The 12415-nt window shown below is 56.4% G+C and overlaps 1 protein-coding gene across 6 annotated transcripts in view; it reads right to left on the bottom strand.

Moving 5' to 3' along the window:
* The window catches only part of Gnb5 (G protein subunit beta 5), a 41317-nt gene that overhangs the window by 3701 nt on the left and 25201 nt on the right, over window positions 1-12415 (bottom strand). For all 6 annotated transcript variants that reach the window (XR_015438808.1, XM_021261103.2, XM_087180524.1 and 3 more), the window contains 7 exons: window positions 9522-9658; window positions 7286-7327; window positions 6359-6435; window positions 3400-3532; window positions 2480-2623; window positions 849-940; window positions 454-502 (listed from right to left, as the gene is read on the bottom strand). Coding sequence is in view for 5 of the 6 variants with exons in the window: in XM_021261103.2 (XP_021116762.1) it covers window positions 454-502; window positions 849-940; window positions 2480-2623; window positions 3400-3532; window positions 6359-6435; window positions 7286-7327; window positions 9522-9658 (674 nt within the window). In the remaining variant the exon portion in view is untranslated. The remainder of the gene's footprint in view (window positions 1-453; window positions 503-848; window positions 941-2479; window positions 2624-3399; window positions 3533-6358; window positions 6436-7285; window positions 7328-9521; window positions 9659-12415) is intronic.

Raw genomic sequence — 12415 nt, 5'->3', positions numbered from 1 at the left:
GTACCGGGGATCGAACTCGGGTCCTTGCACTTGCACAGCTGGCGGCGAAACCACTGAGCTAAATCCCCGGACCAGACAACACTTTTTGAGGAAAACAAAAAATATTTTTTCCTTAAAAAAAACCCCATAATTTGCAATTAGTGCTGAAAGCCTTAAAACTAGGTCTAGTTTTGGCTTAGTAAATTCTAAGCTCTGAGAGTTCTAAGAAAATAATGAGATAAAAATATTTATGGTAAGCAAGCAATGTTTTTAACACACATACAGACACCTCTGAGAAAAGCTAACTATAAAAATTGAAGGGGCCGGGGATTTAGCTCAGTGGTTCTGCCACCTGCTTTGCAAGTGCAAGGTCCCGAGTTTGATCCCCAGTACCAAAAATTCTAAAAAATAAAATTACGGCAGTGCACCTTGGTTGCTCGGGGCAGGTTCCAGGTGGGGAGCCTGGGGACTCACCGTGGCATCGTCGGAACCCGAGGCGAAGGCGTCCCCGCTGGGGTAGTACCTGCAGGGTGGAAGAGGGAAGAGGGTGACATGGGACTTTGAGTCCTGCTGACTTAGGACATCGTTTTTCTCCCTCAGGAGGGTGGAGCCCTGGTCTCTCCCGCCCAAGGACAATGCCTAGCACAGAAACTGCACGGGTCTTTGCTGAGTGGACACTGTCTGACCTCGGATGGTGTCAGCTGTCCCTAAGCCATTTGAGTGAAATCTCCCCGCCAGGCCTCTACACCACCAGCGGTTCCTGCCAAGAGCCCTGTCCCAGCAGGGAAACAGTCTGAGGTGGGCCCTGTGCCCCGCCTGAGCCCCAGCAGCTCCCCAGGATGGGGAGGGCCCCAACTCCCCTCACTGACCGGACGCTGTTGATGTCCGACTCATGGGTCTCGAAGGCCTGCACGCACTGGCCAGAGCGCATGTCCCACACCATGGCCTTTTTGTCACAGCCCTGTGAAGGTGAGATGGCGTGGGTCACGGGCACCGTGTCCTGAGGACAGCCGCTCTCCTCCCTGAGGGCCCGGGAGCTCCGCAAGGAGCCTGGTGCGGGGAGCGTGTCCCGTCAGTCTCTGAGCCCAGACGGTCAGCGCCCCACTCACCCTGGGGCGTCCTCACCTTCGCCCCCTGCCTCCCTCCGCCTTTCCTGGCCCAGTGGGAAGGGTGGGCAGCCAGGGGGACCCAGGTCCCAGACACGGGAGGAGTCTCGGGGGTGCTGGCCAGACTCCAGGCACTGACAAGCTAGTGGAGCAGCCTTATCATCGCCACACAGCTGGCCAGGGAGACGGAGGCCCCAACAGCCGGCACAGGCAGTGACAGCCACGCTGGGGTCCGAGGGCACAGCTTCCGCTCGGCGCAGGCAGGCGTTTGAACCCTCAGTGGAGGCTGAATCGGGCTCCGTTTCCCTCAGCTGTGATTCACACGACACAGGGCCACCGGGGGGTGGGGGCCACGCAGAGGTGTGGGACAGCCACGCACCCACGAAGGAGGCGGGGTCCCTGCTCGGGGGCTAACCCCCGGGACTGGGGAGTGAGTGCTGGAGCGGAGGGCCCGTGTCCACTGTCCCGACTGTCAACCCATCTACCCGCTGCAGTGACGACCCAGGGACAGGCCGAGCACAGCTGTGCGCTGTCAGATTCAGTCGTGAAACTCAGAGCGGGGCAGCGTGGGCTGGGGCCAGGTGCCCGACTCCTCCTTGGCACATGTGGAGCCCAGGTACACTGTCCCTGGGGACACCTGTCCCTGGGCCTAGCTGGCAGGTGTGGGGCGGGGCACCTTCCACACCAAGCCCCGCAACATCTCAGCACCTCGTCTGGGCAGCTGTGGCACCTGCTCTTGCACCACAGCTCCTGTTCTCAGATGCGAGCTCTGAGGGATGTTAGGTACAAGGTGTGATAGAAAGCTACGGTGAACACTTACATTTAAAAACACTATTTTAGTAAAGGACACATAGCCATGAATCCTCCCCCTTGTTATGAACACACTCATCCCATGGTTCTTGCCCCTTTCTGCAGCAGTCTGGAGTTCTCTTTCTGAGTGTCATGGCTGCCTTGATGTCCTGAATCGATTCACGTTTCCCTTTCATGGCTGTGCGAGGCCGGGTGACTAAGGCGGCTGAGGACAGCATCATCTTTACGAGCTGCCCTTCCACTGGATGGCGCTTGGCTGCAGCATCACTGTCCTTCTGAACCCTTACCATAGGGACTTGACCCCATGGAAAGAGGGCTCCAGGGCTGCTGCAGAAGGGGCCAGGCGGGTCACTGTGAGGATGAGGGCAGGGCTGTGGGGCACTCGGGCCACATCTCTTGCAGTCCTGACTTTCAAGCTTGTAAGCGCTCGCTGTGTAGTGACATCCCACAGAGGGCAGTGGACAGGCACCTCGGTCGCAGCTTTTGGACAGAACACTGGGGGTCCCTCTGGCCCCGGGGTAATGGGGAGCTTCGGACACTCTGGGCACCCTCCCAGGCAGGATCTGGTCGCCCCCAGCTGTTACCCCGGACACGAAGGTATTCCCGGTCTCCGAGGGCGCCAGGTCCAGGCACAGCACGTCGGCCCCGTGCCCGTGGAAGCTCTGCAGCAGCTGTCCGCTCTCCACGTCCCACAGTGCGCACGTCCCGTCGCCACTGGCCGTCAGGATCTGCCAGGGAGGATGGGGCAGGTCAGCGTCCCAGGTCCCAGCAGGGTCCCAGTGGTGTCTGCACCCAGCTCCGCAGGGCTGCCACCCACAGGAGGCACCAGGAACATCTGTGGACGGCTTCCACTGCCCACCATTCTTGTCTTTCTGTTTTTTTTTCTTTCTGGGGAGGGGGCACTGGGATTTGAGCCCAGGGTCTCATGCAAACTAAGCGAGCCCTTTACCACCAAGCTACATCCCGTTTTTTAAAAAAATATTTGGAGACAAGGTCTTGTTAGGTTGCTCAGGCTCTAACTTGCTATCCTCCTGCCTCAGCCTCCTGAGTGGCTGGCGTGACAGGCGTGCACCACCTCTGGCTACCGCATGCTCCTCTGTGGCCTAGGGGGACACGGGCATCAGCAGCAGATAACACAGGGTCAGGGGGTTCCGGGATCCCAGTGAGCGGCCCCAGCCCAAGGGGCGGCATCTGAGCCCACAGACCCAGCACTGGACCCAGGGCTGGAGCCAGAGGGACTGTGGGAGGGGAGTGGGCAGATGCATCTGGCTTCCATCGCACTGTAGGTCACAGGGCCCCATGTCAGTCAGGCACCCACGGCCTGCCCGAGGTGCCCACTGGTGAGACGGGAGCTTGGTAAACCGGGACCTGCGGGGGCCCCGAGCTCCACTCCCCACAGGGGCCCTGCCAGGCCGGCGAGGACGGGGCAGCGGGCATCACCCTAAGGACCGTGGAAGTCCGTGGGGCGGCCCTGTCCTGCAGCCCTCACCCCGCAGCCCCACACCTGCATGTCGGAATTGGTGAAGCTGCAGGCCGACAGGTAGTTGGTGTGCATGGCCACCGACCTCTTCTTGGCTGCCATGTTCTCGTTCTTGTCGAAGGTCAGCGGGTACACGGAGCACTTGTTATCCAGGCCCCTGGGGACGGGGCCACAGGTCAGGTCAGTAGGCGGCGCACGGGGCACTTCCCTCCCTGCAGGCCCGCGGACTGTAAACTCTTTCCCAGCTTTTACTTCTATTTTTTTGAGAAAGGGTCTCACTCTGCAGTGCAGGCTGGCCTTGAACTCACTATGTAGCCCAGGCTGGCCTCAAACCCGTGGCAGTCCTCCTGCCTCAGCCTCCCGAGTGCTGGGATTATAGGTGTGTGCCACCATGCCTGGCCTCCCCCAAATTTTACTTTGAACATTTCCAAACCTATAGTACAACTAAAAAAATAATCCCAAATATCCAAATCCCTTTGCTTAGTTTCACAGACACTTTGTCAGGCTTGTGGAAGGGAATCTCGAACCATCATCTTTATCCCATCTGAGAAAATTCACCAAGTCCCCAGTGCCATCGAATCAGCCACCTATTTGGTGGTTCTGTTGTCCTTGGGGCCCAGGGGAGCCATACCTTGGGCTCAGCAGTTACTGACAGTCAAGATTCCTGTCTGGTTTCCTTGCTTTCCTCAACCTCCCTCGTATTTCATTTTTGGTTTTTCAGGACAAGATCTTGCTACATACTCCAGTCAGACCTTGAACTCGGATCGAGGATCGTTCTGCTTCAGCCTCCCAGGTGTGGAGGTCACAGGCATGAACCATCATGGCCGGCCTCTCCCTTGCATTTTAAAAAATGGTTTCACCAATATGCACTTCCTCTGCTTTGGTTGTCATCACACTCGCAAGGAGGCCAGCGCGGGAACTGCCCTCCTCCACTTGCTCAGGCCAGGGAGGCTGAGGGGCTTCAGGGAGGGCAGCAGCTCCCACACTAGCAGCCACCAGGGGGCACTGAGCCCCCGTGGGTCCTCTTCCCTGTGGCCCCTGGCCTTGTGGACTCTCTGCTGGTCCACTCAGCGAGGGTCAGGGTGGGAACACGCACAGTACCGCTTTCCTGGCCTGTGGAAGGCGCGGTTACATCTTCACACAGCCATCTGCCCTGCACAGCCTCCTGTGATTCAGAACCCGGGGCCTGGTATTTCACTTTTTAAATTTCTTTCTTTTTTGAGACAGGGTCTAGCTATGTAGCCCAGGCTGGCCTCGAACTCATGGCGGTCCTCCTGCCTCAGCCTCCTAAGTGCTGGGATCAGAGGCGTGTGTCGCCATGCCAGGCGGGTACCTAGTATTTCAATGTCAAACCCCGAAGAATCTCGAGACACATCCAACTCTGAGCGTTCCCGATGAGAAATCCTTGCCCAAGGGTGTTGAAGCTGTATTTTCTCTTCCTGCTGAGCACGGGGGACCATGCCTCACCTGAAAGGGTTCAGGCCTCTCCTGCCAGGAGGGGACCCCTGGGCCCCAATGTCCCCTGGTCCTTCTGGAGGACCTTGCCACTGGACAGTCAGTCCAATAATGGGGATCCAAGGGGCCCCAAGACACACCTGGTCAGTTCTGACCTCCAGACGTATTGGCCCAGGTCGCCAGGAGGACAGGCTGGGTGTTTCGCCCCATGGGGCACGGCCAGCCCCAGCCACAGGTGGGGCTGGGAGCTCAGTGATGCCTTGGGACTCGGCCCCACTGCCTCTCCCTGCAGCTGGTTTGATTTCTGCCCTCTGCTGTCCCAAACCCAGTGAATGACTGTCCCAGCTCCTCAGGACCCGGCCTGCAGCACAAGAGCAGAGTCCTCTGGAGGTGGAGCTGGCTGCACACGTGACCAGGGCCTTCTCTTCGCCCCTGCAGTGAATGCACCACACACGGGACGCACAGTGTGTGTCTCCCCTGCAGCCACCTCAGGTCCTTCAGGAAAGCAGACGGGGAGGAGCCTGACAGAAACACGGGCAACCAGCTGTGCGTGGAGATGTAAACACCCCCGAGTTAAAGGTTAGAAAATACCATGGACACGCACGTTGAGTGTGTCCCAGGCCCATGAGGGCAACGTCCCCAGACCAGCCACATGGGAGGGACCCTGGCTGGAGAGGGTGCTGAAACTTCTGCTTCGGGGCTCAGGCTCTTCTTTTTTTAAAGTAAAATCTTTTTCTTCTGATTTAAAAAATAATGTATGGGGAAAAAAATAAATAAAAATAGTGTATGCTTACATTAAAAAATGAAAAGTAGAAAAACTTATAAAGAACATTCTGGGGCCAGGGATTTAGCTCAGTGGTTTCGCCGCCTGCTGCCCAAGCACAAGGACCAGAGTTTGATCCCTGGTACCAAAAAAAAAAAAGGAAGAAGAACACTCTGCACAGGGCCAGAATTGTCTAGGGCAGGTCCGGGAATTCCGTGTGTTTCAGTCCTTGTTGCCAATCCTGTGATACCAAGCTCCGAAAGAGACTAGGTGCCTTCTTACTAGCCTCAATCTTCTTTTCTCTTGATGTAATTAATTTCCCTTTTCACATCTGTGTAATATTCCATTCGATACATATACCATAACTCATCAACAATTTCTTTTACATGAATATATTGCTTCATTTTTCTCTTTTTCAAAAAAGTTCTACAAGAGATGTCATTGCACAACTTTTGTACTTTTTGGGTCATTCCTTTCACACCAGCTCCTATACAGGGAGTCAGTCACTAGATCAAAGGTGAGAAAATGTTCGAGGCTTCCGAGACACTCCAGAGACTGCCTCCCAGTGTATGCAGCTCTGACGGTGCAGGGGACAGGTCTGACTGCACCCTGCCAGTGTGCACTGAGAACACTCAGGAGAGCGCTCTGGGATTTCCTGTCCGAGACCATCTAGGGCAGGGCTTAACACACTGCGAAGCGCGCCCACAATCGTGAGCTCTGTGCGAGCTCTGTGCACGAGAGGAGAAGGGAACGGAGGCCGCTTACCCGCAGGCGATGGCGCATCCCGATGGGGCGTAGGCGCAGGCCATTACCCAGGTGCAGGGCATAGTCACCGCGTGCTCCTGCAACACAGCAACACAGCGCACGGCGGAGGCAGGTGGGCTGGGCCTAGGGCCGAGGCTGCAGGGGCCCGGCCTCCCCACCCTCCGCGGAGCTCGAGCTAAAACTCAGCCAGAGAGCGGAGGTTTGAGTTCTTAGGCCGCGCAGTAACCCTCAGCTCGGGGACGCGCGCTGCTCTGCACAGACAGCCGGTCCGGTCCGGAGCAGACTAACGCTCTCGACACCCCGACACCCCCGGGCTTCTTCCCGCCCGGGTCCCTTTCCGCGGCAGCGGTGTTGGGGGGGCGGAGGCTCGAGGGACCAAGCTCCCCGCTGCGGCTGGGTTACTGAGCCCCTGCGTGCAGGCGACGGCGCCCACGTTTCGGGAGCCCTGGGTCCGGGTCCGCAGCTGCCCTTCCAGGAACAGGGAAGCCATTCCCACTTCTGACCCAGGCCCCGCGTGGCCCCTTTTGGGCTGGGAGCGGAGGGACCCCCACCAGATGAGCGCGCTCCACACACCCAGGCCTCCTCTGCGTCTCTGGTCCCCACGTCCCTGCCGGACCCCGCTGACTCAGCCTCTCGCAGGGCGGGCGCCCGGCCCCTGCCTCGCGTGTCATCAGCCCGTCCCTGTCAGGCCCACGTGGGAGACCCCAGGGGACGCGGGCGACTCTGAGTCCGGGGCCAGCGGCCGGTCAGGCCCCAGGGGAGCCCTCCACCAGGCTCCTGCTCAGAGAAAACAGCCTCTCTCGACTAAGGCCGGGACGGCGTCCAGGAGCGCCCCGCCTCGCCTCCCCTCCCGTCGGGCTGTGCACACGAATGCGGGGCTTCCCGGCCGCCACCTCAGGGCGGGAGCCGTGTCCCGGCGCCACTCACCTTGTTGGTGGTGAAGGAATCCCACACGATCACCTTCCCGTCCTGTGGGGAGAGAGCGTGGCTCAGCGCCCAACCTCCCCGCCACGCGGAGGGCGGAGTGGCGCGGTTCCCAGGCCGCAGCCAGACCCAGGAGGGCTCGCGCTCACTGCGCATGTGCTGTACCGAGAGTACGGGCGGCCACTGGCCCTGCCGCCCACGCGGGGCCTGCGGGCTACAGAGGGAGCCCCGCCAGCCCAGCGCCCCAAGTGGGGACGCCCCAGCCACCTGGACCCACGTGGGCTGTGGCGGGACCTGAAGGGCGGTCGAAGCCGGCACTCGGGACCTTTCACGACTCCAGGCCCTGCCACGGCCAGTATGGCGTGGGGTCCCCTGGCCCGCAGCCCCAGCTCCTGGGCTCCGTACGGCTTCCTGTGCTCCGCTGTCCCCCTGCCACCCGCCGGGTACCGTCACACGGGACAGGCGCAGGCGCAACACTCGGGCCCCCACACCTCGCTCCGTGACTCGGATCCACCTCCTAAGGGAGAGGGCGGCCAGTTTGAGGCAGGGTTGAGTCAAGGTCGTCCCGAGTCCCCCAGGGTCCCCCTCACCTGCATCCTTCTCCCCTTTCAGAGCCCAGCAGGGTGCAGGTGCTTTCCTCAACCCAGCTAGCAGGAGTCGCTCCTGCTTGGCAACCACTTCTTAAAAATAAGCTTTTGAAAAACAGGCTAGAAAGAAATGCTCCAAAATAGTGATGGCAGGGAAGCAGGAGTAAAAACGTTTTATTTTCCAGTGTTTCTTTGTCATATTGGAGCGATAAATTTACTATGGATGGGCTAGGTGGGGTGGGCATGCCTGTAATCCCAGCACCTGGGAAGCTGAGGCAGGAGGATCACCAGTTCAAGATTTGCCTGGCCAACTTAGTGACTTAGCAAGGTACATGTCTCAAAGTAAAAAAGGTCTGGGATGTAGCTCAGTGTGAAGGCCTTGGGTTCAGTCCCTAGTACCAAAAAAAAAAAAAAGGGCAATAAAAAGCAAGCACCACATGTTACCTCACGTGTGTAGGTGACACAGGAGACTGAAAATAAATACAGTGTCCAATTTGACAGGAATGGAGATGGACCACGGGTGGATTATCTAGAAGATGCAGAGCTTTACAGGGGTTAAGAAAAGATAAACCAACCTTCTTCTGAGAAGCTGGGTGGGAGACGAGAACAATGAGAAACCTGCGCTGATCATAAAAACCTGGTTCCGGGAACGTCTCCTGGGAGTCCAGGTTGCAATTTTACGTACCACACATGCATACGAAAACAGATGTGAAAATGAAGCTGTGGGCCTCCTAGGATCTGGGCATTTGGGGCAGTTTGCTCTGCAGCTCTGGACATGAGCACCCAAGACGTGAGCCAGGTGGACTCTGTGGGACTGTATGATTCCAAATTCAATTACTCCCCTAGCCTCTATTGTATTTAAAAATTAATGGTTAAAATGTGCTTGTTAGTTCTGGGATAAAAGATAAAATCTGTAGCAAAACAAAGTTCCTAAGTAAATTACTCAACCCCTTGTTTGTCCGGAGAACGAATGTTCCCGGGCCCACTGTCGGTAGAACAATCCATCAATGTGTCTGCCGACCATCAGTACGTGACAGTCGACCACTAACCTTTGTTCCTTTTTTTTCGTACATCTACATGTTAAACTCCCCCTCAACGCCCTATAAAACAGCCTCAGACTCTGAGCCAGTTGCCTCTCTAAGCTATTTTGCTTTGGGAGTGCCGTCTGGCCAGACTAATAAAGGTCTGTTTTATTTTCCAACTTGTCCAGTGTGTTCCTTCCTGGGTGTTGATTGCTGCAGTCAGCTCCTCAGAGCGTTTGGTAAGGCCCTCGGTCTTACACTCTAGTGAGTGGGCAGTTACTTCCCACTCACTTCAAATCTGTCCTCTAAGCTGTAAGAGTGAAAAACTCAAGCTGAAAGAGAGCCATGGGTGGAATCTTATGGCCTCCGTTTGTGCAGAAACTTTAAAAAATGGGCTCCCTCAACAATGAGGCCTTGTGATTCACCCAGGAAGAAATGATTCAGAGCAGCTCAGGAAAGTCAAATTTGTTGACACTGTCCCAACCCGCCCGGATCCCAAACCTCCCAAATCAGCAAGGAGCAAAATTCCTCGAGCTGAGAGCCATGTTCTTTGGAGAACAGGCAGAGTCATCTGGCTGGACCAGCACCCCAGGGACAGCCCTCCACCCCTCAGCCTGAGGCGCCACGTACCTGGGAGGAGCTCACGATCCGCCGCTTGTCCCGGCACCAGTCCATGCACAGCACCTTGTTTCCGTGGCCTTTGAGGGTTCGCCTGGTCTTCATGACGAACTGGCCCAGGGCCTCCACGCGCTCTGCCACCTGGTGCACTGGGAGACAGCGTCAGTCAGCCCCTCGCCAGGGCCAGGCTCGGGAACACCAGCCTTGGACAGGGCCCAGGTGTTTCTGTCAGGCCTTTGCCGTGCACTTTGCTAAGGTCCTGACTCCTCTGGGTTTATTTAAGACTCCATGTTTTCCAAAGCACTTCCTTCTGTACATAGCATGTGATCGAGAGTATGGCAAATACTTAATTTTTAAAATCTGTACAAAAGATGAATTGCTATGAATTCCCCTCAAAATCCTCCCCCTCACTTTGAACACACTCATCCCATTGTTTTTGACACTGTTTTTTTTTTTTGGTACCAGGACTGAACCCAGGACCTTGTACTTGCCAGGCAGGCACTGTGCCGCTGAGCTAATCCCCAGCCCTCTTTGCTACTTTCTGAAGCAGCTCTGGAGTCCTCTTTCCCGAGTGTCTTTACGAGGTGTGATCAAAAATACAGTGACTGCTGCTGCCCAGTGGCATCCAAAGGAAAGGGAGCTTGTAAAAACATGATGCTGCGTCCTCATCCATCTGATTCTCAGAGACTGGCATCATCCAAGTCTGGGTCTGCCCCAAAGTCACAAGGACCATGAGAGGGGAACTTTTTGAATACATTCAGGACATGGAGGCAGCCACAACTGCAACTAAGACATTCACAAAACAAAACTTCCAGAAGTGCTTTGGCAAGTGGCAGGAATGATGAGGTAAGTGTGGCTGAAGCAAGGGAGAGGAATCGGGGGGGGGGCGGCATTCATGGCAATGTGTCTTTTACTGTATTAAAAAAAAATGAAACATTCGCCATATTTTTCGATCACACACAAATGCCGAGGGATGAACAGACCACATGCGATTCACCCACGGTACCACCTGGGGTCTCAAAGGTAGGGCCCGCCCTTCCTGAGCCCTGCCCTGGGCTTAGGCGGAGACTGAGGACCTGGAAAGAGGAGTTCACAGGAAGCGATGCCCAGCCAGCGACCCAAGTCAGCTCTGAAGCAGCTCCGCTGCCTCACCCTCAGGCCTACAGCCACCATCACGGCAAAGCCCGGCCCAGCCCCGTGGCACCCAGGCCACGCCCTGCAGCCCCAGTGTCCTGCCCCCCCCCCCCCGCCCGGTGCCTGCTGGAGATGTGGTCCGCTCGGGCACTGGGGCAGGGTCAGGGAGATGCTGCGCTCTCAGGGGCACGTGCTGCCTGTCCACCTGCCACGCGGTCCCAGCACTGGCCAGTGCTGTCCCCTGGGCGGCACCCTGGGGTGGGATGTCCTGAGAGGGGGTACATGGAGGTGCGTGGGCACCATGTCACCCACCAGGGGCTCCTGCCAGCCAGTTAGTGACAGGTGGGGGTGGCTCCGAGCCTCACTCCTCTCTCTAATCCAAGGAGGGTCTTCTGCTCCTTTGCTCCACTAGCAGGAGCTCACAGTTCTCTCGGCGCTCAGTGGCCAATGCTTCCAGCTGTCGTTTACTGGATGCTGCTGCCCTCAGAGCCCATCACCCTCTCCTTGCCACCTCCCGACAGTCTGGCCACTCAGCTCTTCTGTTCCAAGCCCTGCTGCTGCTCCCGCCTCAGCCCACCTGCAATCAGGACTCCCCGAGAAGTCTCAATTCCATTTAGGAATCATTCTGATGAAAGAATAAAGGTGTGCAAAAGACTGAAAACCCAAGTTGTAAAGATGTGTTAGGCGGAGTGGTGCACACCTGTAATCTGAGCTACTCGGGAGGCTGAGGCAGGAGGATCACAAGTTCAAGGCCAGTTTGGGCAACTTAGCAAGACCCTGTCTCAAAAATAAAATTTAAAAAAGTGAGGGGCTGGGGATGTAGCTCAGTGGTAGAGCCCCCAAGTAGTAAGCTTGTAGGCGGCCCTGTGTTCCTTCCCCAGCACTGCAGAAAGAAAAATGAAAGGAAAGACACACTGGCTATCCTACAAAGTGCTATATCCAGGTTAATTATTATGCCTTGGCTTCCAGGGAGGCACAACAACGCTTACGGGTCACCACAAATGGCACATCGTCGTTTCACGGTACACCCTTCACAAAGCCCGAGTGAAGCTGGAAACAGACGAACTTGCTGAACTTCACCAGCCCAGACACAAGATGTGCAGTGCAGACCTGTTGGGGCACATTCCTTGAGATACACCGGTGCCTGGACACTTGCCGTGGGTGCTATTATCCCTTCTCCCAGGTCGGCATCGGGTTATCTACAGGCTCCCCTGACATAACACGAACCCACACATCCAACTGTTAATTCCTTTCTCCCACTCATTCTCCTCCCCACGTACACACTCACTCCCCACCCACTCCATGCTGTTTCTCTCCGCCAGATCTTGCAACCAATCATTCAATGAAAGAATTAAAAAAATTTTAAGTAAGATAAAGTAAAAGAAAATCTAGAAACCAGCTAAATGTGTTCTGTATGTTATTTGTGGGAGCAGGGTTTAGGGTAGATGTGCTCCCCTTTTGCCTTCTGAGGCTGAGGCAGGTGGGTTGAAAGTTCAAAGCCAGTGTGGGGAACTCAGCAAGACCCTGTTTCAAAATAACATTAAGTAAAAAAGGGCTAGGGATGACTCGGTGGTGGAATACTCGCCTCACTCGTGCAGGGCGCCGGGTTCAAGCCCTGTGCAGAGAAGAATGTATTCTTCATGTCTAAAAATGATTTCCTTGTGGAAGAGCACAGTATGAACATTTCCCAAGGCAAAGAGGTCATCACGGGAGGCAGTGTTGAATGCTCGGTCAGGCACGAGGCAGGCGTCACATCACATTACCAAAATGCC

This window comes from Heterocephalus glaber, unplaced genomic scaffold, assembly GCF_053883595.1.
Source record: "Heterocephalus glaber isolate CG9 unplaced genomic scaffold, H.glaber_assembly_v1.0 deba00000122, whole genome shotgun sequence".
Classification (NCBI taxonomy): Eukaryota; Metazoa; Chordata; class Mammalia; order Rodentia; family Bathyergidae; genus Heterocephalus; species Heterocephalus glaber.
This window is presented reverse-complemented; position numbering and strand designations above follow the sequence as displayed.